This window comes from Rhyacophila brunnea, unplaced genomic scaffold, assembly GCF_057557595.1.
Source record: "Rhyacophila brunnea isolate RB1 unplaced genomic scaffold, BYU_Rbru_1.0 scaffold_21, whole genome shotgun sequence".
Classification (NCBI taxonomy): domain Eukaryota; kingdom Metazoa; phylum Arthropoda; class Insecta; order Trichoptera; family Rhyacophilidae; genus Rhyacophila; species Rhyacophila brunnea.
In genome coordinates, this window is record NW_028232871.1 from 12,390,129 (window position 1) to 12,416,021 (window position 25,893).

General features: G+C 35.2%; 1 protein-coding gene across 2 annotated transcripts; it reads left to right on the top strand.

Annotated features, from left to right (window-relative positions):
• The first annotated feature begins 677 nt into the window (after positions 1-677).
• LOC147070733 (zinc finger FYVE domain-containing protein 1-like) lies at positions 678-24,208 on the top strand. Of its 2 annotated transcripts, none has more exons than XM_085949005.1 (17): positions 678-815; positions 2,657-3,071; positions 4,271-4,426; positions 7,698-7,808; positions 9,432-9,543; positions 11,964-12,141; positions 14,156-14,260; positions 15,103-15,165; positions 16,207-16,261; positions 17,432-17,538; positions 18,517-18,592; positions 18,826-18,975; positions 19,611-19,794; positions 20,197-20,298; positions 20,970-21,132; positions 21,836-24,019; positions 24,072-24,208. In XM_085949005.1, the coding sequence occupies exons 2-16, from the start codon at positions 2,685-2,687 to the stop codon at positions 21,903-21,905; spliced, it is 2,019 nt and encodes a 672-aa protein (XP_085805131.1). In that variant the 5' UTR covers positions 678-815; positions 2,657-2,684; the 3' UTR covers positions 21,906-24,019; positions 24,072-24,208. The 2 variants fall into 2 exon arrangements, with proteins under 2 accessions (XP_085805131.1, XP_085805132.1); XM_085949006.1 differs by having other exon boundaries at positions 18,520-18,592.
• The last annotated feature ends 1,685 nt before the right edge of the window (positions 24,209-25,893 follow it).

The following is a 25,893-nucleotide window of genomic DNA, read 5'->3' on the forward strand; positions in this document are numbered from 1 at the left end:
TTTTAATTTGTGATAATGAAGTATCAAAATCTATGAGCATTTCAAATTTTAAATTAACAATAGTTATTGGATCGAAAAACCTATTCGCCGACAGAAAAAAGGTATTTATTATAATTATTGTCTACATGGAATAAACTGTTATCGTAAAAAAATAAAACATAAAAGCTCATGACGGCATTTACACGACAATTACCTAAGTTTTAATTAACGTCACTTTTTAAATAGGTATTTATAGTATTATTTGAATATGAAAGTAGTTACCTAATACATACTTATGTTTTGCCAAAATATTATTTAAAATCATTAAACCTATTTTTCATAGTGTTTGTATTCTTTTACGATTAATTGGTTACAATAGTAAATTGATACGTGAGGACTACTTTTTCCTTAGTGCAAATCGATCATTCGAGTGTTTGATTTGTGAATATCATCCATTTCCGATGTGACGAACATATTTTTAAATGTTGTCAGCGCTTTGTGAAAACAGTCTATTCAATTGTACGAATATATATTCCCCTATGAAAAGTCACTTCCATAATTATTACAGAAATTGTATTTTTGAGCTTTCGTAAAGGAAATCATACCAAGGAATATATCAATAAATTACTACCTACATATCTTGTTTGCACTACCTTTTCATTTTTCAACATTGTCTATGATAATATTTTTTGAAAATTACAACATTAATCAACGCTGATTCTGCATGTTGTTTTTCTTGACAAGTCCGATGTGTCATTCTACCGGGGTTAATAATATGGCACGTTATGTCAACAAAAGTCAGTTATCATTTTACGTCTCAAGTATCTAATTAATAGGTAGGAAACATATACGATCTTCCCTATCAAGTTTTGGTTTCCGAGAGGTTGAACTATTTTCCAATGTCACATTCCATGTGGCAGGTTATCGCGCACGTATCAAGAATCTTTGTTGTTCAAGTTCATGCGGAATTTACACGATCTGACAGTTGATAATAATACTTTACCAACAACTAATTATTTAAATTTCGAATTAAATGTTTGTTTACATTGTTTACGACTATCTTATTACATTTATGCTATTATTGCAATGTTTTATAACCTATTTCAATAGACAATGCAATAAAAAACAATACGCTTTAACTAATGCGACATAATCGTGTAAAATCGCTACACAACTAACTGCGAATGCGTAAATATAATCTGTGAGCTTGACCTTTTATTATAAACAATAATATTCCATGTCTAAATATAATATCTCATTCTCAATTATTGTCTGAAAACAACCTATCATTGTTGACTAAATCGTCGAAAGGCGTGTAGGCTGATTTGTCTACAGATTAATAATAAATCATCAAAAATAAATGACAATAGATTAGTTAGGTACCAAAAACGTGAAATCTTGCAAAATTAAATAGGCACACAGCATTTTTTTTTTCAGATTGTTGACACATGAAATCAGGAATGTTGTCAATGGTAAACAGTGTAAATATAGAAAGAATTTGTAATCTTATTCAGTTAAATAGAGAATCTTGACATTATAGATACTTTAAACAAATGTCTCCATTAGATTTATTAAAATATATGTTTGTGTGAGTTCAAGGTTATAAAAGATAAGAGTTCAATTATTTTTTGGATGATTCACAATTTGAGTATGTCGATGCCTAATAATGTTATAAAAACATTGCTTTCACATTTTTATTGAATGTATTTCTGTGGGTAATTTGATCTTTTAAATTGTGTCGGGCAATGATTCCAAACCACTGTTGTAGCCCCGCAAACCTCGCGACTTGAGGATGGTTTTGTATTATGTTTCGAGCTGGCGAATACTCCATATTAGGCGATTATTTAAAGCCTACCTTCTTAATGATGTATTTATATAATAACTTCATTATTTTATATTCTACAAAAAAATATAATTTGCCAATGACCTCTGTCTGTAGGTATGTATTATAAAATGGTTGTCGACTTGGTCAACAAGACGGCAAGTAGCAATTCCACTAATACGTAATGAACTATAACACAAACACAATCTAACAAAGCCAAAAGTTTAAACTAATTTGGAACATTTCACGGATATGACACGTATAAACGATTGCACACATTGTAAAACCGTACACACACAGTGTCAAAACCTGAGGCTATAGGTATATAAGCCTAACATGTTTTGGATAGTTATTTATTAATTTTTTCACGTTGGATCCAATCCAAAATGGTCACTTCTACAAAATGCTAAAATACCGAGACAGTAGAATTTTTTAGCCCGAGTTCGAATCTATTTTAGTGCTTGTCGTCTTTTTTTCTGTTATAAAAAAGTAAAAAAATATAATATTTTTCTTCAATAAAATACCGAAGATGAAACAAAATTTAAAGTCAAGTCCCGGAAATATGACTGTCTATCACACGCTGGTCTGTCACAGCCTATCTACCTTAAACAGACCTCTGTGGAGGCCCATATAATCCTATTATGTTCGGATATGGTCAAAAGTCAAAAAGTTTGATTGTTTCACTTCTATCACTATTTCACTACACTACTGTCATTGGGCCTCATGGACTGTTATGTTAAAAAGTATATGTATATATATTTTTTCAACTATTTCTGTTATTACATAAAATACAATCAACCAATTTCAATATTAAATACGTAATATTGAAGTGTATATTTTTGTATTCATTTTCAGGTACCTAATCGTGCGATAGAGATTCTGTATGCATCATAAAAAGGAAGAAAACTCATCAATCATGGACAAAAATTTCGTAAATCCGTACAATTCCAAATCGGACTCGAGCTTCTCTGCAATAATGCAACCGATAGACGCTCTCTCCTTGTCTATGATTGAAGACAATGACGCGATGCACGACCTTAGGCCGCGTATGCCCAAAGGCTTGTCTGAAGTAAAACTGGAAGCACCTTTCCAGTCCCTGCCACTGCATTCCAGAGGTGAAAGCTTCGTGCTTATTGACGGAGACGAAAACTTGAAGGTCAGCAGCTTGGAGGAGTTTACTCACCTCCTTGACTGTCCCATAGACTGCAAGTTGAAAGTAGTGTCCATATTCGGCAATTCTGGTGATGGAAAATCTTATACCATGAACCATGTAAGTGAATTCTTAATTAATTTTGTTTCAAAATTGTTGTTGCTATCTTAAAGCTTTATTACAAGGAAAGGAAGTTGGCTATTTATGCTCAATCCATTGGCCTTAGATCCAACAAGGATTTGATTGAAACATAACACATGAATTTGACCCAGCGGTGAGATTGAAACCTGCAAACTGGAAGTCGAGCGTACTAATTTATCCATGGCCCCCACATTTTGAAGCGGGTCCCCAGGCCAGGATCTTTGCCGCGTCCACCTACACCTATCGCTGAGGTTAAGGGCAGTGTGATGGTATATTAGTAGTTTTTCCCAAATTCTACACAGAAATTATCATTTAAGTACATCAATCATCATATCACATGAAATTGCACAACCACATAATTAAAATATTCAATAACCTTGAAGTAAAGTAGCACCGCAGACTTTTTTACAATTAGAGTAAATTTGTGATGTGTGTTAATCTCACTTAGCTGGTCGACCCGCCGGGTGTATAGTGAAATATTGAAGAAATAAATTGAATTTGCTGAAAACGATTGAAATGGAATAATACAAATCTTAAAGTTTTAAGAGAAAGAATATTAACTTCTATGTTATGGCATTTTGAAAACTGCGATAATATATTTTGTGTACAATTATCTCACATGCAACAAAACCGATTTAAAACCTTTTGCCCCGGAAAACCACAGAATTATGAAAACTTGGTTTGCAACTATTAATTGGGTGGATATGTCCACTTGGCCCAGTTATACATGAACTGTAGCATGTTGTTGTTGAAAATAGGAACAAAAAATACTCAGCTGTTTCATTCCGCATCCAGACATATGTAATGTGTAACGTAATGTACCATGTAATGTAACGCGAATTTGTCGTATGAACGTAGCTACGATCCTTATGTGTAATGCTCGTAAGGACATTCGCACTAGTCCATCAGCTGTCGGTTTTTAACATGAACACAAAGGCGCTCACAGTGTTTGAACTTGAACAACACAGTATTCGAGACAAGATCGTGTGCCGTCCATACAATTCGAGTTATATTACATTACACCTGTCTGGACCCGCCATCAGACTTGCACAAATCTGCTACACATGTTCAGATGTACAGTACAATATTGTAAAACAATTATACTGCTCAAGTTTGCAGTTGCATCTGTAACTGACTAAAATTTTAAGTGGAAATGTGAAACTAATGTATTATTATAGGTTCTATTCCGTGGACATGAAATCTTCAAAACAAGCAACGGGGCGGAGGAGGGGACCCGAGGAGTGTGGGCAGCGTGGCATCCCGCCAAGTGTCTTCTCTGCCTCGACACGCCTGCGTTGCATCATCCCAAATCACCGCCTACTCTACTTCTAAAGGTAAACACGCCATCATTTGTATGTGTTTTTTTTTTATACAGCCTGTGAGCTTAGGATATGTATAATGAAACGGATTAGTCGGAAGGGATTATTATTATTATCATCATCATGAGTATGACAACCGTTCAATAATTTATAAAATTTGTCTTATCATAATATACGGCAGCGATTTCCAAACTGGGAGGCGCGAAAAGTTTAACACAATTAATGTAGCCACAAGTTAAATGCATAGTTTATAAAATGGCCGCTAGTTATAAACTACACAAAAAAACAGTCCTATAAAAGGTTTGCAAACCTGTCTGAAAATATGGAGACTAATTTTATAATACCTCACTTCTATACTATTGTGAAGCGCGCTTGCTATCTCGTGAAAAAATGAAATAAAAGGGTCAAATCATAATGTTGAAATTTGAGGTAAATTTGTTTAGGAACGATAATTTTGTTATTAAACTTGTCTATTTGGTTGAAATTTAAAAAACTGAGTGAATAAATCAATGCAAGGACCTCTAATGCATTCACTGATTTAAAAAGACAAAGTGAAGGCATTCATAAAAAATTGGAGCTTTGGAAATCAAAATTACAAAAAATAAGTTCGCCATGTCCCCACTTTTAAATGATTTCTACGCCAGATATATTGAACCAAACAAAATTCTATTTCCTTAGTTCTTGGTTAGTTTACTAATGCACTTTTCACATTGTTTTATTAATGGTAAAAAAAGTCGCCTGCGGCACTGCTTTATTACAAATATTAAATATTTTAAATATCTGGTTGAAAGATCCTGGCCTGGGGGCCCGCTTCAGGATGTGGAGCCCATGATAGAATCCATTTGTCAATGACCGATGATGAATTTTTTGACTACTATTAAAATTGATTGTGCTAATAAACAAGCACATTCGTCGCATGAAAAACCAATTAATTAAAAAATGAATTTAATATAAGTAGTAAAAACTTGTTTATTTTTATATTTTTTTCATTTTTGTATTACTTAGTACCTACATTGTTGACTATTTAAAAAGAATTTAATTAAATAAAGGAGGGGGAGGTGCCAAGATTAGATTTTTTTAAAAGGGAGGCGTAGTAACATAAGTTTGGAAACCACTGATATACGGTATGTAAAAATTATTAGTTATAGTGCCGCAGATCACCGCATGACCATTTATCATTTTTTTTGGTGGAAACAGTTTGTCCTATGTAGACAATTATATTAATTTCAATACATCATTATCACACTAAGGTTAGGTTAGGTTTGGGTTTGGGTTTGGTCTAAAAAGAAAGAACCATGTTCAATCCTAAGAAGATCTTATATAAAATGTATCCTAGCCACTTACTTAGCTTATTAGGTTCATACTCTGGGTCCAAACACACATTGAAAAACAACATGGGAATTTTGTCAGACCCAGGATTCAAACCTATAAGATCTGTTTTTTTTTTTTTTAATTTTATTTTGTTTAAATCTGGAACAAAAAACATAACATTAAGTTAAAGGTGGCTTTACACGTAACTGCATGCTTGTCTAGCATGTATTATCAATCTTTTTGTACATTCCTAGTACCCACACAGTATGCTTGAACAGCGCCAATTTGTGCTTGGATTATGTCGAGCTTGGACGATGACGAGACGCTTACTTTGGCTGCATTTGTCTTGCTTTTCAAAAGACAAATACGAAAGAAGAAACATGGCATGTGGTGTGAAGACTACGTCCACTACGACTATGCCACGCCCATCTTCGTCTTATCATGATACTCTTTGGATTTAATACGCCAGAGATAGGGTAATAATGAATAAACTAGTAATTCTCGGTTCTCTTTTCGCAGATCGTTTGTCATGATGCGGTCTTGCTCTTGCTCGCGAATGACGTTCGCTTGCATATACTTATGGAAAATAATGGTACAGACAGCCAAGCATGTTTGTACAAAAAGATTGACTGTGTATGCTTGTCAAGAATTCAGTTACGTGTGTAACCATTTATAGAATTAACCTTTATAGATTATTAATAGTAACTATTTGATACATTGTAATATTTACAATAATTGTAGTGACTTGGCAGAAAAACATGAATATCATCAGGATTGTGGCATGCAGCATGCACTTTAGTGTGGAGTGCCCGCATACTCTTTCATTATATAGGTGTCTCCAAAGTTCTGCATCCGATGTATTAATTAGTTAGTGCCGAAGACATGAAGGAAACCCTTCTCCACATAGACAAAATAGAGTCATCTCAATTATTGTCTCATTCAATTATGCACTGAAAGTTAACACAGGTGTTAAAAGATAGCACTTTTGACAGTCAACTTCTTGTGATAATTAACTGCCGGAATACATAAAGTGATAAATGTGATATATTATATATTTATCACATTTATCACTTTGGGTGTTAAGTGATATGATGCGCCTAGTTTCAAAACCTCCTAAAACGATTTTAGGTAGTTTTGAGAGAAATGAGAAAAACTCATATCTATTAAATCTGTGAACTTTATGTATTTATTATTTAATTCGTACATTCTAAAGAGTATTTTGTTTAATATCTTTTACTCACTTTTAGCATATTTCACTAAGAGAATAAATTAAAAATCAAATGATTTTCATTTTAGGGGACTTTGAAACTTACCTATCATTTTCGAAGCTTTTGAAGTTAACACCTATGATTTTAGGGGGTTCTGAAACTTACAAATTATAGCGATCCATGAAGAAATCGCCAAAGGCAACATAAAACAACATAATTTTTTTTGAATATACATAAATTAAAAACACCCCGGATATATACCTACCAGAAAAGACTTTCTTTTTTTTTAATACGTCCAACGGGATTGGAACTTGTAAGCACTGGATACGCGCTAGCGCGTTTGGCTTATCTATTTTAAGGGTATTTGAAAAGCACACAAAACCATTTTAGCAGGTTTTGAAATTTACCCTAATTTTTGATCATATTATGTATTGACGGTTTTTGACATTTCAGTTCAATCTTTGGCATAGGTAACAAAGATATTTATCTAAATACAATATATCTAACTCAAAATTTTTCAAAAACCGTTTTAGGGGGATTTGAAACTAGGTGCTTCATATGTTAGAATAGCCTCGCTGAGATCCTTTATTGCTTAAGTTTCATACATTTAGGCTCTACAAAAATGGTTTTTTTTCAACATCTTTGGTCATACTAAAAACTGAAATAATTTGGGAGTGTTTTTGTTCCACCCTGACCGTGCATTGCTCAACATATTAGACAGTTTGTTTACATGTTGTGATAATGTAATTTGTTTGTTTTTATGACAGGTGTTAGCGGTGTCAGACGTTGTGATTTACAGAACCCGTGCCGAGCGACTGCCGACTGATCTCTTCACATTTCTAGGTCAGGCCTCCAAGGCGTACACTCAACACTTTCAGGTGCGCCGTATTACAATAAAAATATTTGACAGAATAATAAATTAGAATTATACAGATAACAGGTTTACAATGTATTTAATAGTGTTTGCTGTGTGTCTACCATTTAATTTTTTTTGTTTATTGCGGTGTTGACTAGTGTTAGCTTTAAATTACATGAATAAACGTTATCTCCGCTGAATTTCTGTGCCATACAAATGTCACTTTTGATCTGTTTGGATTATCTGGAGTGAAATTGAAAAGTTTCTATTCTTGCCTGACAAGAATCAACAATTGGAGTCAACGATTGCTTTTGAAGATTACTGAAACAAGTCTGGAGAAGGTGTGTTTGGTCATGCCTTGAACTGGACGTGTTGAACGTCACGATTATTTGAATAGGTAATCTCCATAGAGTGGAGGTTGTATCAACTGATTTTTGTTTTATGAGAAATGGAAGTTAGCCACTATAGTTGGACAACATAAACTTTTTGATGTTCTATTGGGATCGGCTGTTTTCGGCCAGTACTGGAGCAACTACGAAGGGAACAGCCCGTATTAAACGTAGCAAATCGTCAAAGTTACTTTCAATATGAATAATTATTAAACTACTGTCCACAATAAGATCTCGGCGATAACAGGAAGTGGCTGTAGTCACAGGTAGAAGTTTTGTGTTCGGCGAAATTAGGTTTTTAATTTATAAAAATTCTTTTCTCAGTAATTCACTTTGAAGTCTAATAGTTATTATTCGATAATTAACAATAGCAAAATAATTACAAGATAAAAAGAACCTTTAATATACAACGTTTTTAAATTTTCTGTTGAATCATATAAACTTGACTCGACTAGCTTAAACGATCAAAAAAATTTGTACTTGATAGAAATACTGAATAATGAAATGTCATTTCATATTGATTTCCATAGCAACGCACGTATATATTATTTAATAATTTAGTTGCTAGGACCCCCTAGCAACCAATAATGGTATCGAAATAACTTTTCATACAAAACAGAATTAACTGTTAATGAATTCAATTCTGCTTAAAGATGGCTGAAAGTATTAAAAAAATGCATTGGCATCGTGTCTTGATATATTCTAAAAGTTTCAAATGTCTAGCTAGTCGGGAAGTTAGTTAAAAATCGATTGCAAGATTTGTACCGGACAAACAACCACCAGACAAATAAGAATACAACCTAAGAAAAACGTTGTAATAAATTCAAATAATTTCACCTCTTAATTAATATTATGTAGTTAGGTTAATTAATACTGGGTAATTATTGAGTTTGGAAGGTAATAAACCATTAAACTCACATTAACTGATTGTATTGCTGCAGGTATTACAATAGTAAATACAAATTATGACTTAGTGAACAGTTCACATATTAAATATATCGATGACCCAATCACATTCTTTTATAATGTACAAATAATGTCTTAATTAGTATTTTTAGTAAAGTTGTAGTACAAACGCATACCGTGAAAATCATTTTGTATAAAAATATATATCTACCGATCATTATAGTTGTACTGTTTTTTCATCACTTTTAAATATTCGGTCACATTAAAAACAATAATACATAATAAAATAGAACATTAAATACATGAACTTATTATTCTACTTTATAAAAATGATTGTATGTTGTATTCAGAGGGTACTTCAAGGGGCAGGGCACCGAGTAGAATCCGGAGGTCCAGTGAGCAGCCGCGGACCCGCTGTCCTAATCAGCCACGAGCCACGCCACACTGCACCTCTAACCACCAGTGAGTGTCTCTTCAAAAAATCATTATTCGAAATATGACTATTTATATTAATCCTTTTGACTCGCGCTATTTATTTTATTATATATAAGTAAATTGTTAAATATTTACAATACTGCGAATAGCCATTGATATTTTGTATTCACCAGTGCTCATGTGCGTCTCGAAAAGACATAAATAATTTGTCAGAAATATCAGGCAATGTTGCGCAACCAATTTACTCTGTTGCACGATCGGTCAATACTGTTTTGTAGATTACCGTGACATGGATACGAGTCAGCTAGAGTAACCAAGCTGATGACTACTCACGAATCACAGCAGTGGGCATATGGAATAAAGTTGCAGGAACTGACATCATTTTGTCGAAATTCTACTTATTTAAAATGACAATTATTAGCCAATTTTTAATGTCTCTTGAAAAAAAGTTGTTTTGGATTTACATGCAATGTTTACAAGATAGACTGATGAGATCAGTGGCAAGGGGTGGACGTAGGCTGATAAGATTCAACATAAATAGTGCGAGCTAAACTTTGTCAGTCATACTTATTTGTTTTCATAGGACTAAGACTACAATGTGTAGATAGTGTTTGTTAGTTTTTAAAATTCAAGTAAACCCTGCCTAATCCAAACCAAAGTAAATAGTCAAAAAAAAAGTAAATTGTTAAATATTTACAATACTGCGAATAGCCATTGATATTTTGTATTCACCAGTGCTCATGTGCGTCTCGAAAAGACATAAATAATTTGTCAGAAATATCAGGCAATGTTGCGCAACCAATTTACTCTGTTGCACGATCGGTCAATACTGTTTTGTAGATTACCGTGACATGGATACGAGTCAGCTAGAGTAACCAAGCTGATGACTACTCACGAATCACAGCAGTGGGCATATGGAATAAAGTTGCAGGAACTGACATCATTTTGTCGAAATTCTACTTATTTAAAATGACAATTATTAGCCAATTTTTAATGTCTCTTGAAAAAAAGTTGTTTTGGATTTACATGCAATGTTTACAAGATAGACTGATGAGATCAGTGGCAAGGGGTGGACGTAGGCTGATAAGATTCAACATAAATAGTGCGAGCTAAACTTTGTCAGTCATACTTATTTGTTTTCATTGAACTAAGAATACAATTTGCAGATGGTGCTGGTTAGTTTTTAAAATTCAATTAAATCCTCTAAACCATGGGTGGCCAACCTTTTCAGCAGCCGGGCCAGATTCTAAAAATGAGATTTCCTACCGGGCCGCACAACCGATTTTTTTTTATTATATAGAACAAAAAAGAAATATATATTATATATTAATAAAATAAAACAAAAATGAGTATCAAACATATTTATTAGATTAGACTTTTTTTTAAATAATAAAAATTAAACAAAATAGGTAATATAAAAATAATAAATTTTAGTGATAAGTTTGATTTTGTGTGGCAGAACTAAGTGCATCAATATCGATATTGGGTGAGGTTGTTCCTACACGCAAACAGTATTCCAAATTCACATCAGTGATTTATGTTCTCACTCGGGATTTGATATACTTCATCCGACTAAAAAGCTGTTCACACGTGTAAGTGTTTCCAAATAGCGAAGTCATTATTAGAGCATGTTTGTAAAATGCAGGATATTTCTCCTTGTCCAAATATGTTTTGTAAAACTCTTCAAAACCAACCTGATGGAATTTCTCCTTTAACTGTTCATCGTAACATATTTCACAATGTTCCATTTGTAAATTTCCTGGTAATAAATTCACGTCTACGGAGAATGGCATTGCAAATGCAGCAAAAACGACACCGTGCTTTTTAACATCTTGAGCCAATATCGAATCTCAATTTGCGAAATTAGTACATCTAGCGGCAGCATTTAATATTATTTTTATTTTCTCACTGCTCCACGGGCCACAAGTTGACACCCAGCAGGCCGCATCTGGCCCGCGGGCCGCGGGTTGGCCACCCATGCTCTACACCAAACCATAATAGTCTAGATATACTATGGGCAATTCGACAAAAATAGTGCACACTTTTTCAGCTATACTTATTTGTTTTCGTTGAATTAAGAATATATATTACAGATGGTGTTGGTTAGTTTTTTTTAAATTCATTCAGCCCTGCCTAAACGAAACCATAATCGATATTTATCTATAAAATATCAAAAATTATGCCATTAAACGATACATAATATTTAAACAAATATTTTTTGACTATTTACTTTGGTTTGGATTAGGCAGGGTTTACTTGAATTTTAAAAACTAACAAACACTATCTACACATTGTAGTCTTAGTCCTATGAAAACAAATACATATTATTGACAAAGTTTAGTGTGCACTATTTATGTTAGATCTTAACAGCCTACCTCCACCCTTCGTCACTGGATGATATGTATGATTGTTTGATAAATAAATATAATATTTCATTTAAATTGCAGATAAATTGGGTGAGACACCAGAGGAGCAGATAATGGTGAAGCTTAAGTCGATGGGGCTCAACATGGAAGGGCTGGGAGCACTTTACTATGTTGCTGCCCTTCCGACTGCCTCTCTGCTGCCTGTCTCTTCTCCACTACCCAATATACTTTTCCAACACCTTGAAAACACTGCTGTCAGGTAAATCTCATAACATATTTTGGGGATGATCATTTGCTCTGGTTTTACGTGTATTTATAACAAATACATTCGGTGTACCAGAATAGATGGAAAAATCTTTTTAATCTAAAACTTCAGATCACCTTCATAAGGGCGTTTTTGACGAATTTGACAATATTGGCGTTTGACATCTAGCCAGAGTATATTTTGACGTTTCGAGAGATTACGAGCGAGTGTCGCTAGGTAGATAATGCGAGGTCGCCACATGCAACACTGGGTCGCCGGTCTCGGAAGATTTGATTTATGGCTGTGCGGCACACGAGGCAAGTTTAAACGTGAGAGCCGGCTTAGAGTTCTTTTATGACAATTTAGTTCATAATAAAAAAAATAACAGAAAGGGTTATTGTGTATTTCATGATATCTTTTGTCATTAAGGAGTTATAGTGCCTGTACACGTACATGGCTTTACTGGCACCAATAATGTGTACATTAAACTATCGCAATAACTGTTTACACGTAAAAGTGTTGACAGTCTAACCAATCACATTCAAGTGTAAGCGAGACGCGTTGTTGTAATTTTATGGTGTTATGTATTTGAATGTTTGTGAAAATTGGTAAATGTCAAAATGCTCTGCGCGTGGTAGTTTGTATTTTTTCCGGCAGGTTCGCCACTATCGTTCTACTGCGCAGACGTGATATTGCTCAAATTCCAACTGTCACATGAAACGCGGCGTGGAAGACCTGGCAGCGACGGTGGAATAATCTACCAAGGGCTGGCACACTTATATGATTTTTCCAGACATCAAATGGCGATTGGAGATAACCAAATATTTGACTCCTGACCATCACACCAGTCAATTTGTGACTGGCCCCGGTGGGTTCGCTGGCAAGCTCTTTGAGCTTGGACTTTCAAACCGTCCGACATGTCCATGCGGAGGGGAAATACAGGATGCCAACCACATCCTCTGGGAATGTCTGAGTATGTGCTCCGAACGGGAGGAGATGCTCAGGTCGGTCCAACCAGCTGTTGGGCCGTGTCCGACTTGGTTGCTACTAAGGCCAATTATCTTGCATTTTAAAAAATTGCGGCGTATTACTGGGGGCGTGAAGATCTCATCACATAATCTTTGCTGTCCGTATGATTAGCTTCGTTTTCTTTGTTATATATACCTTAAATTCATTTTCTTTTTCGTAATTTCCATGTGCTTTTCTCTATCTAGCACCTTGCATTAGCGTAAATTCTTTAAACTCAGTCAGAGCTCACCTTGAGTGTAGAAACCTCAGTCTTGGGTATTTTCTCCCAGGGCATTCCCAGGAAAAATTCAAATAGATGCTTCACAGTAGGGTCCCGTGATACGTTCGATTAAGACCGAGTGTGGTGCGAGGCGGGTTTTGGTTTGGAGGGATTAACTTCAATGTCACATTAAAATTCAGAAGCCGCTAAACTTTTTTGATCAATGCATGCAATGTTGCAACTTGCACGATAAAACGTGTTTACACGTGCATTTTCTTATTATGGCCACGATATAAGTGTATATATACATGTCAGTAAAACTATGCATGTGTCAATGGGGTATTATAACAAGCCAAAATTTTCTTAAGCATTTATTGAAAATACATCGTTACTGTGATGAATAAGCCATGTAAAGGTACGAAATCAAGAATTAATGGTGTCTTAGGTAGCCAAGCCTGAATAATATGTAGATATTATAGGAAAGATATATATATCACTATGATGTCCTTTCTTTTTCCAACATGGAAAACAACGTTAATAATAACAAACTATATAATAATATACCATAGTACCCATACCAGACTTCCGCGGTTATAGCATTTTTACTAATTATTCTTTAGTCAGTGTGTACTAGTAAAACGTATTTCGTAAACTTTATATTGAATTTCGCAATTGACATTACATTCAATTTCTGAATCAGTTAACTTTTGATTGTAGATCGATTCGTTATTTACCAAGAAAAATGAGTTTTCACTGTACCTATATATTTAGTGCAAATCTTCATGTAGTAATATATTTCAGAGCCGCAAGAAATCCTGGAGTCGTCCTGACAGCTTTGATTCGACTGACAGACAGATTTCAAGGACGTCTCACCTGTGACGTTGCCTGCAAAGCATGTCAAGCCAAGTATGTCTCGATCTTTACGAACAGTCTTCTACTCATATTAAATTTAATGCATGATGAATGACATCATGGCACTTTAAGCCGAGTTGCACATACAAACTCTTTTCAACTGTAAAATGTCGAATTTGTCAATGTGATTTTGTTGGCATTCATGAAACACATGCAACTTAATTTATTCACATTCAAATTTTTTGTTTTTACTGCCCCACACAGCGTTGATGCAACAGTGTTGTTTGAAAAAACATCTTGACACCTACATAAAAGGTCGAAATTTTGTTTTTGACTATTTTGACTTAATTGCATTTATGAAATAATTTTAATGATACTAAAACATTGATATCGAAAGAAAAAAACAAAAATTCAATCAATATTTTATAGGCGTTACTAAAAAATTACGATTCCAGCATTTAAATGTTGTGTCGTTAAGTTATTGAAGTCGTACTACTGTAGTGTTACCATTTTGCAGTTCTGTCATTATACGTAGGAGGTGCCGATCTGTTGTTACATACAACATATTTGGAAGCACACAGCATGAATGTTGCTTGTTTATATGTGCAGTTAAAAAGGTCGTCGCTACCACACATAGAGTCCATATTGTTTGCAGCACATCAATGAATTTTCAACCTAGTACAAACTACTGTTGATCACTGCCATGATGGCCTGCCAACATCACATCACGAGATATTGAAAGTAAAATGACATTCCAGGTTAAAAAATATTGTTGAAATATCAGTTGGAACACTGTGCATTGGTATATTTCTAATTGACAATGTTTAGCCAATGAATGAATAGTTCCGTCTATCTCATTGGTTGAACCTTTTTTTTATTTTGTAATTATTTTACAGGTGTACAATGTCGATGGGACATCAAAAAGACGATCTTAAACACAGTACGGAAAACAAATGCAGGTATGTTTATCATATACCTTTTTACTATGTGCTTTATAATATATATATACCGCATTGAAAATAACATTGGCAAGGGGTGGACGTAGGCTCTTAAGATCCTACATAAATAGTGCCCACTAAATTTTGTCAGTCATACTTATTTGTTTACGACGCAGTGTATTTTAATTTATTGTCTGATCTTTGCAAATATTTCTTCTTTTCTTTCAACCATGTCCGATCCTAATAAGATCGTATTTAAGTATTAAGAGGTTTGAATTAACAGATATTTTTGTTTTTTTTTTTACGAGAAATGGCTGTCAACCACTTGCTCAACCTATTAGGTCCATACTCTGACTCATAGAGAAATTGAAAAACAATATGTGTACTTGCCAGATCTAGGATTCGAACCTGGGACCCACGACGCTATAGGCCTACGCTTAAGCCGCGCGGCCATCGTGGGACTGTCAATACTTTACAAATATACTCAATGTTTTATGTTAAAATTTTCAAATATACACTTTTATTGACAGTTTATAAATGGATACGGCCAAACGCTTATATATTTGGAGCTTGTCCAGATGTCACCTGTACCCCGTCCGCGCGCGAGACGTGACTCGTCGCGAGTGTACGTGGACGACTCAATGAGATAACAAGTACCTGGAATGCATGCGAGTCAAATCGCGCCATCTGGACATGGTCTTGGTGAAAATATATTTCCATGAACAGAAATCATAAATTAAGTATGGCACATAGTACAAAACCACATACGGTTTCCGTACATGGATGGTCTCTATATTTGAAGAGTCTCTGTAAACCATAATAGGATTTGTTTGGGGTTATATGTGGATTTGACGAAATGTGAAACCTCTTCTTTTTGTGCCATATCTGTTATTGGACGTCAGCGACAAGTCCAGCTATTATCCCCCTGTCTGTCGCTATTCTAAATAGGGATGGAGTGTTGAGTTAGCCGGTCTCTTAGTTGGATCAATATAATTCAAATTTTATCGACTTCTTGAACGACATTTTCATCTCCGATTTAATGAACTTTATTTATTCTTTCAGATATCAACACCAGTATGAAAACAAAATATTAGTCTGTCGGATATGTCAGCAAAAGGTGATTTAAATGTTTTTAATTACCATGATAAAAATGTTTCAAATCAATTATTTCTCACTAGAGTGCGAAAAGTTTACGTTGATGTGCGGTAGCTTGAAGAACTAGAATCCCCTCCTCTCAGTATTCATTCCCCTCACTTTGAAAGCATTTGACGTTTCTTACAAGTGACCGGTATCAGTCATTTAGACGTGTTAATAATGGCAAAAGTTTTTGAAAAGTGACAGCTGGAGTCATCTTATCCCCTACTGTGAAGAAGAAAAACGACAAAATAAACTCATTCGGCCCTTCAGCAACGTTATCGACAGTAATGATTAAAATTGCAAGAGTATTATTTAAAATACGGCGGCGTGTTTTTAGAATTTGATAGCTACTAAAACTTAAAAATGAATGCGTTGTCTGTCTAATTTTTTTTGCTGTCGGCCGGAATAAAATATCTCTGCACAGCAAACTTTTAATTCTGTCAGAATTAAATACATGTGCGTAGCTATTTTCTAACACTGACTGACCCTATCGTTAGTTGTACTTATGTATTATGTAACCAGTGTTTGGGCGCATAACATAAATAATGAGTGACATGTGTCAAATGAATACATATTGTAAACAGACATCAAGTAAATATAGTACCTAATGAAATTTTGCAAAATGTTGGCTGCATTAAAAATGTCTAGTCTATAGTCTAATTTGAATAATTTGAAATTTTAACTATTGAAACTGCGAATTAAAAAAACGATACAGTTCGGTTATGAGGAATACAGCGGAAAACACAATTTGAAAATAGCCGATATACTGGATTATTTGTTAGGTTAACCTAACCAAACCTAACCAAAACTAACCCAAACTAACAAATAATCCAGTATATCGGGTATTTTCAAAATGTGTTTTCCGCTGTATTCCTCATAACCGAACTGTACCAAAAAACATTTTTTGTATGCTTGCAATCCAAGTAATATTGTCCAAATGCTAGAGAAACTGTATTTGTGGTGCGGACATTTATTCACTGATAAAGCAACCATTAAAATTTTTAAGGTTTGTACCTATTGACCATAAGCAATATTATCATATAATTTTATACTTTGCTAAACTGTCAACTGTGCATATCATTCATAACTAATTAGTTGTACCTACATAACTACATAACATGGTCTTAACTCTTCAATATTATTTTGTCAGGTGAAAGAGGTGTCGGTGGCGTCAACGCAGTCTTCTTGGATGGAGATGGCTCGTTCTGCATGGAATGGCTACGAACTGCGCTGTCCTAACTGTGGCCCCATCTACAGGTACACACGGTTTAGTTGCATTGTTCACAATTTTTATTGTCATTGTATGACTTTTATCTTTGGTGTATTCTTTATCATGGCGTTTAAAGTGTATGTACCATACAAAATGCTAATACTATATAACTACAATTACGTAGGTTGCTTAGGTTAGGCTGGCTACAATATTTTTTTTTATTTAAGACAATAAGCTTAAGATTTAAGAATGCAAAATTCTTTATTATAGAAAAATAAATCTCGAATTCCACTCAGTCCATATTTTTTTCAATCATTGCGATTTGGTATTTCGTGCTCGAATCCCATATTTTTACGTATGCCGCAAACAACCGACAGTATAAAGATATTATTGTTAATTTAAATACAAATATATTATATTATTTTTAACACTATAACAGGCCATGAGGCTCAATGACAGTAGTGTATTTGGTAATAGAAGAGAAACAATTGCAAACTCACAACCTCCGGATGAAAGGCCAGCGCCTTACGCACTGGGCCGCATTTATTTTTACATATCCCGCTTTATATCTATTCTTTTATTGTGCCATACTCTAGCGGAGGTCGGCCATCATAAAGGCGATCTTAGATTTGTCATCTGCTACCCGGAACAGTTCAGTGGAGCTGCACTCGTACCAATCACGGAGGTTCTTAGACCACGAAATGCAGCGTCATCCTCTTTCCTTGAATGATAAGTTAAGGAATGCTGTACTTTTGTCCTCCCATAATGTAGCCGAGGTACTGTAGTTTCCTGGTTTTGATACTACGCAGAACTTCTCAGTCCTTTCCCATTCGATTGAGAACTTCAACATTGGTCAGTCCAAGGAATTTTGAGGATGTGTCTATACAGCCACATCTCGAAAGCTTCGACTATCAACTATAATACACGAATAATGTAATTTTACGTGTCCCAATGACAATGTGTTCATGTATTATTATGTTTGTAAGCTTGTGTTTTTGATGAGTGATAAAATGTTTTGCCAGAAGCAGGCAGTATTGGATTGGAAACAAATCACCCGAGGAAACGGTGGTCAGCGCAGTCACAACACACGTCTGGCCAGGAGTGAGTAGCAAATATATATTATACATATTGGACTTTCAGAATTTCGTAAATACCAGGATTGTAAAATTGTGAAGAGCAATAAAGATTTCAAATGTTGCTAAATAATTAAAAATTGACATTTAGTTTATCTTTATATTATGAAATGTCATAATATTATGTATATGTAAGTTATTTTGATATATTGCCAATTTTTCCTATGGGGCAAACTGCTCAAATATAACTTTGCATTGCAGCAAACTTCAAACGGGAATGGCACCGTGAGTGGAGGAGTGGGAGCCAGGCGAGCTTTAGAAGAAGTGAGCGGCTTGGCGAGTTCTCTCGCCTGCTATTGGCTGGCCGACACAATCGCACCCGCTTACTGGCAACCAACAGCCCAAATCAAAGTAAGTCGTTAATCACTGCACCTTTTATCAGCGAATAAAGACCTATCAGTTTATAGATGATAATTTAATTTTTATTGGCATTAAGCACTGTCTTCCGGTAATCTATAATATGACAATGTGATAATGAAGTCTTCCGGTGACATAATGATTTTTTGCTGGAATGTAGACAGATCCCGAGGCTAATACTACAAGGTTCTACGTGTCCATCCTTGACAAAACAAACCCGGCAATAAAGTAGTATTCTAAGCTGCCTCATTGTTACTTTTGTTTCGCTAAAATCAAACACTTGGAACCTTGTCGCGACCACTCGCGAAATGTAATGCGCATCAATCAAACTGGTTTGCCGAAACTAGCATTATTGCTCTGTATTTCTGGAGAAAGGTTCAATTGTACATATATAGACAGTCTGATTGGCGCGTGCAAAAATTTACCAAATATTATTTTTTGACTGTTTGACGTGCCGAGCAGTTTATTATAGATGATTAATAAATTTCTGTGACCTATTCAACTACACTACAAACATTCCAGAAATGTCAGTAAGCGTTTTAATACCAACATTTTATAAATTTATCTGTTGGTACAGCCAAACTCTTTGCAGTTTAATGATAAATCTAACCAAAATAATTATTGTCCAGTGTTGCTGCGTGTGTTCGTGTGCTTTGGAAGCTGGCCGGGGCGAGCTGCATCACTGCCGGGCGTGTGGCCGCGGGGTGTGCGGACCGTGCAGTACCACGCGGGTCCCGGTGCCACAACGCGGATGGACGCAGCCTGTGAGGGTCTGTGACACCTGTCACAGCGCCGCCACCACACCCAGTTCTGGTAATTACGTACATGAAAAGTAATATGTCAATAATGATAAATATTATGGCAGGGATTCTCAATCTCGGAGAGAGATCTCAGGAGGTGCCACAAAAATACAAAGTATGTACCATATGCATAATAGGAATTGGATAAATATTTTATTCCTTAAAAAGTTTTTAGGACACTGGAAAAAACCGATTTAAAGGCAAATTATATAGGCTTTATAACAATGCATTATATAAATAAGTTTTAATGAATATCTTTCTGCCTAGGCAACTAGAAACTGATTTCCTTAAAATTTTTCTTATTAAATTCAACCTCAATTTTATGCCGGAGTATTTATATTTAATGTAGAATTTCTTGTCTCCCATATTTGAAGATTAAACTGTAAATTTGACAGCATGTCTGTAATCTTAATAGGTCCAGAATCTGAAGAAGGAGGAGACGTTACGGCTCGGAAGGTCGGAGAAGCCGTTGCAGATGCTCTGGGGCCACTCACTGCCGCCTTACATTATCCTAAAGGTGATTATTAACATTTATTTTTTTACTTAATTCAAGCATTTAACTTATAATTGAAAAAAAAACTTCTCCGAGAGAAGACAGAGCATGAAAAATGAATGTGAAGCTAAAAATATCTAATGTTTAATTGAACTCCAAGTCATTTGTTATTGTAATAGATTTTTGAGTTTTCACTGCGTGTTCTTTTTCCTTCTTTCCTCGATGTTTGAGAATGGCCTCTGATAGGAACCCAAAACGTCAAGAAAAGAAGGAGGAAGACAACCTAAAAATCTATTGCGATTATTGCAATTCACTTGTAGCAACCCTCATACGATTATTGCCCACATCTGTCAAAAACCACAAGCATTTACAATACAATATAATGTCAATTCATTTAGCCGATTAAATTAAAATATTTAAATAAACAATTGTGAAATTGTATATGTTGCGAAAAAATTAACAATGTCTGAAGAAGTGTTTTTATGCAATGAACCATTATTTTTTTAGAAGATCTATCATTGTAATAGATTTACAGAAAGTTGCCAACACGGAGTATATTGATTTTTCTGTAGATACCGATTCAATTGTTCTGGAATTGCTCGTAAGAATCCCTCCAAACCTTTGATTGCCTGCTTTTTTATTGTCACTTGGTAATAATGATAAACAAGAAAAATTAATGATCATTTCGTTTGCAGGTGTCCTAACAGGCCTGGCTCGACCGACTTATTGGACTCCCGATGAGGAGGCGCCAGTGTGCACGGGGTGTAGCATACAGTTTGGCAGCGGCACTGCACAATCAGCCAGACATCACTGCAGAAGATGCGGACAGTCTGTCTGCTCCGCTTGCTCACCCAACAGGTAAATGCTTGAAACAACCTAGTAGCAATTGTTACAAGGGAAACAGTGGACTGTATCAGTGGGTGGGGAAAGGGTGCAGGGCTGGGTTAACGATGATTCCTGCATATGCCCAGGATGTGCACGATGTTTAGCATTAAAGGTGCAGAATTGACTCTCGTACATTGCTTGTTATCTTGTCGATACTTGAGTCACTTGGACTTATACGCTTGCCTAGTCTATATCGGTATCTCAACCTTTTTACACCTGCGGACCACTGAAAATAGGAGAAACACTGTGTAGACCGCTAACGCAGAATTAAATTATTTTCATAGAATGATCTGAATTTTCCGGCGATGCTCGGGTGAACATTTGCAGCTACACGGATTTTGAAAATTTTATTAGTATTTATAGCATAGGCATTTAGACACCAAAAGTTCGCAGACCACCAGAAAAATTCTGCAGATCACCGGTAGCTAGACTACTGAATAGTAATCATTGCGCTGTACTGTACTTATCTTTAATAAAACTGTTTTCTACCACATTTTCGTTGATTCTTTGAACAATTTGGATTAGGGGGGTTCAAATGATCAAAGGTTGTTATGAGGAACAGTATTTATTTGAAAATTAGGTATGTATATCTTATTGATTACAGGATCATGATATGTATCAGTAGCAAGACTAAATATGTAGCCTGTTTTGAAATGTACGTTTGTGATTATTTCAGATTGCCAGTGCCGGAGCGAGGCTGGGGTACGCCCGTAAGAGTATGCAACTCGTGCACGGAACAAATTTGACACGCGGCCGCCCCCTTCTACTTCAAAATACAAAATGTCGTTTTGTAAACTTTGAAGAACCCGACATTTCACTGCGGAAAAGACACAGACTTGAACGATAATTTATAAGCATTTTATGAAACTAAACAATGTATCAAAAACAAATCACTATTATATTAAATTAATGCATCATAAATGTACGGAGAGTTGTAATTCGATAGAAGCAATTCAACGAAAGAATTTAAATTTTGAGTGGGAGTATATTCAATAATTTGGCGGCGTGTTTTTCTAATTTGATAACGGCTACCAAATTAGTCTATTTTATACCCAAATGAAGGCTAGCAATCGTTGATTCGTTTCTACTGAATTACAACACATCTATAAACTGTATATCAGATTCTGATCATTAGGTAACAAATAATATTGTTCGGAGAAATAATGTAACCATGGTAATTTGCGATTTGTAGAGTCTTCTGTAAATAACATTTCTATTATGTAGCCTTTGAGTTAACAAGTCAAGATCACATGCATTTTTTACATTTTAACTGCCAGAAGTTATTATTTAGGAATACAGCATCAGGCTGGGCATTTTCGAACTAATCATACATGGTAATATTTCACTGGTAAAAATCTCACTTTTGTCAAAACGTCACGTGGGAACTCACATTTTTTTTTTTCAATTTGAAACTTTACTATTACAGCAAGACTCCGTTAATCTTCTTTTTCTTCGGCCATATCCGCCCCTTAGTTGGAACATATGGACACCACAGGGCACCTTTAAGAATCCCTGTCGCTCGCCAGTCTTCTTGCTTCATTCCAGGTCAAACCAGCATCCTGTAGCTCTGCCGTATACACTCTATAGATAGTATTTAGCGGTCTTCCAGGACGCCAAAATCTGGTCGGCTTGAAGAACAGGCAAGCCAGGTTGAGGTTCTCTTCTGGCGTCCGCAGCACGTGGCCGAGCCAGGTCCAACATCGCCTCTTCACTCTCAGCGTGATGAGAGGCTGCCTGGTGTGTTCTCTTATTTGTTTTCGAAGCTCAGTATACAGTTGCTCTGAGCCTTCGTAAGGTGCCATGATTCGCTACCGTAAAGCATCACCATCAGAATACAAGCGTCGTTTTGACCGAGTACAATCGTGAGTTCCAGACATTCCCCATCGAGTTGAATGTTGCTCCAGCCATTCCCATTCGGATAGCGAGCTCTTTCTGCAAAACGCCATCTCCCGTGATGTCTACCCCCAGGTACTTGAAGCTGTCGACGCTCTCGATGTTTTGTCCGTCGCTAATCAGAGGGAAATCTGGATTAGGACAGGTGCTATTACACAAAATGTTGGTTTTCTTCACGTTAATTTTCAAACCAACGCGAGATGAGTTGTTAATACAATACAGTCTCCGTTAATACAACACTGTTAATTCGAAATTTGCTGTAAATTGAAATAATTGCCATAATTCATAAAGTTTATAGCAATTTTAACTAATTTGATGAATGAACCATAATAATCACCGCTGATACTAATCTACAAGTAATTGTTTGGAAAAGGAAACAATGTTATAGAATTGTGACAAAAAAAACTTTACTGGTTTTTTGCCATACATTTTGTATTTCGTATTTTTTTCAATTTTCTGTCTCGTCGATTTTGAATTAACGGAGCTTTACTGTGACAGAGTTCATGTAACATCATTACGATTAATGCCCAGTGGGACATTTCATCCAATTAGAATATCTTAGCAGATTATGGCGAGGTGGGTGACAATCTTTGCTGGAATATTTGGGCTATAAATGCAGTCAAACGCGTGTATCAAAGCGTGCAAAGTGTATCAGTCAACGGGTACTGACAAAGTGAGATTTGAAATCATCAATCAACTCCGCTCAGTCCAAATATTTGTCATATATTTCCATCACACTAAATCAACTCGTAAATCCAACGGATCTTGCTTACTTGTACATATAATAAAATTGCATTTGTCCATCTGTTATATATTCACTGAGCATTCCAGTCCATTGCCGTTTGATCAGACTGGCAATACCTCTCGCATTGTATACTGTACTTCTTCGTCCGTTGGTTTACTTAGGTTTTGTCGTGTTATTCCTTACATGCATCTTTCCGTACCAGAGTGCAATCAGTGGCGAAGAGTGGAGGTAGGCTTTGCCTGATCTGTGCCGGAAGGTTTTGTATGGTGGCAAGTGAGAGGCCGCAAATTTTTTAGCAAAAATAAACCTTATTATTTTTTTTTTTTTTTTTGAAATACATATATTGAAAGTTTATCATAAACACTTCATATGCTAAATGTCTCATTATTGGACCAGTATTCTTCTGAATTTAAAATTATTCAAAACGAACGCCTGAGACTGGCATTCTGTCTTCAAAGACAGATGAATAAGTTCGCGTTTTTTGTATGGCCGGCACTGTACGCCCAGCCATATCCGCGAACTAGTTCGCTTTGGCACAGATTTGACATAAATAGTGCAGACTAAACTTTGTCATTGGACTAAGACTACAATTTGCTTATAGTGTTGGTTATTTTTCAAATATCAATAAAAACCTACCTAACCAAACCTTAATAGTTTTGGTATGCTATGAGCAACAGTGACAAAAATAGTGCACATTTTTCAGTCATACTTATTTGTTTTTGTTGAATTAAGAATACATATTACAGACGGTGTTAGTTATTTTTTTTTTTTAATTCATTAAGCCCTGCCTAAACAAAACCATAATAGATAAAATGTATTGATGTATGATTTAATAGCATAATTTTAGATATTTTATACATAGGTATATAAATGTTTTTTGTCTATTTCTTGTGGCTTGGTTTACGCAGGAGCTAATTGAATTTAAAAAATTAACCAACACTAACTGAAACTTGTAGTCTTAGTTCAATGAAAGCTAATACGTTTGGCTGACAAAGTTTTCTGTGCTCCATTTATGTCAGATCTTAACAGCGTACCTCCACCCTTCGCCGCTGAGTGCGGTACTTGTTATTTTTGAATTTACTCTGGAAGTGATTTAATATAATTCTGAAAATGTTAAGTATTGACATATCATAAATGCGATATGTATTTTGTTTTGTAGTAGAAACAGATTTAGATATAAGAATGCTTCCAAAAATATAATGGACTATTGACAAAATGACTAGACAGGTATGGGAAAATCTGAAAGTCCGATTATACAATCGGTTCAGTTGTCTGTTAAAATACTGTAGTAACTTATAAGACATTGGACCTGGTAACAGGTTAATGACATGTGTTACGGATACCATCAGAAAGTCGTTACCCGATGTCTTTTTTTTTCAAGCCAACCAGATTTCTATTTCCTGTAAGACTGCTAACTGCCATCCACATGATACTGTGAAGACTCGCGGAGATTCTTGAAGGCGCCACATAGGACTAAATTCTCATACAAAGAGAGTGGGTATTGTTTGACAAAATGAAGCCGTGTTTCTTGCGTATAACGCAAAGTAGATCCTCAATTTTAGTTGAGTTGCTTCTCAGTACGGCCACCAAATTTAAACACAACATAGTTAACCATATTATCCACTAAATTAACTAAAAATAATTACCACTAACTTTATATTTAACACGAAAACAATAAATTTCTGCAACAGATGCTCACAATTTTTAAATGACTAGTCATCCAAATCAATATTTATCGGCGACGTGTATAAAAAATATTTAATTCAGCTGTAGAAATTCTATCTTACTCTTAACGCATATTGCGGAATATAAGTTTGCCGAATGCTTTCTCACTCGCACTTATGGTTCGTTTTTGTTCAGGCTTTGAAATCTGTTACTAAAGGGATAACTGGACTGATCCTGTGAACGGACATTAAATTTAATTATTATATATATGTTAAGAATTATTACATAATATATATATTATAATATTTATGTATTGAATGGTTTTATCATTTTATCTGGATGTAAATAAAAGTCATTATTAAATTATTATAATTAGGGCTAGGGTGCAATATTGAATGTTTTCATAATTTATGGTTATTATTTTTATGTAT

What these genes read in the sequence shown, in the direction of transcription:
- LOC147070733 (XM_085949005.1), top strand. Translation starts at nt 2,685, where the DNA reads ATGCATCATAAAAAGGAAGAAAACTCATCAATCATGGACAAAAATTTC. An exon ending in CGCCTACTCTACTTCTAAAG is followed by an intron (nt 4,427 to 7,697) that starts GTAAACACGCCA and finishes TTTTTATGACAG; the next exon opens with GTGTTAGCGGTGTCAGACGT. An exon ending in AACTGTGGCCCCATCTACAG is followed by an intron (nt 17,539 to 18,516) that starts GTACACACGGTT and finishes TTTTGCCAGAAG; the next exon opens with CAGGCAGTATTGGATTGGAA.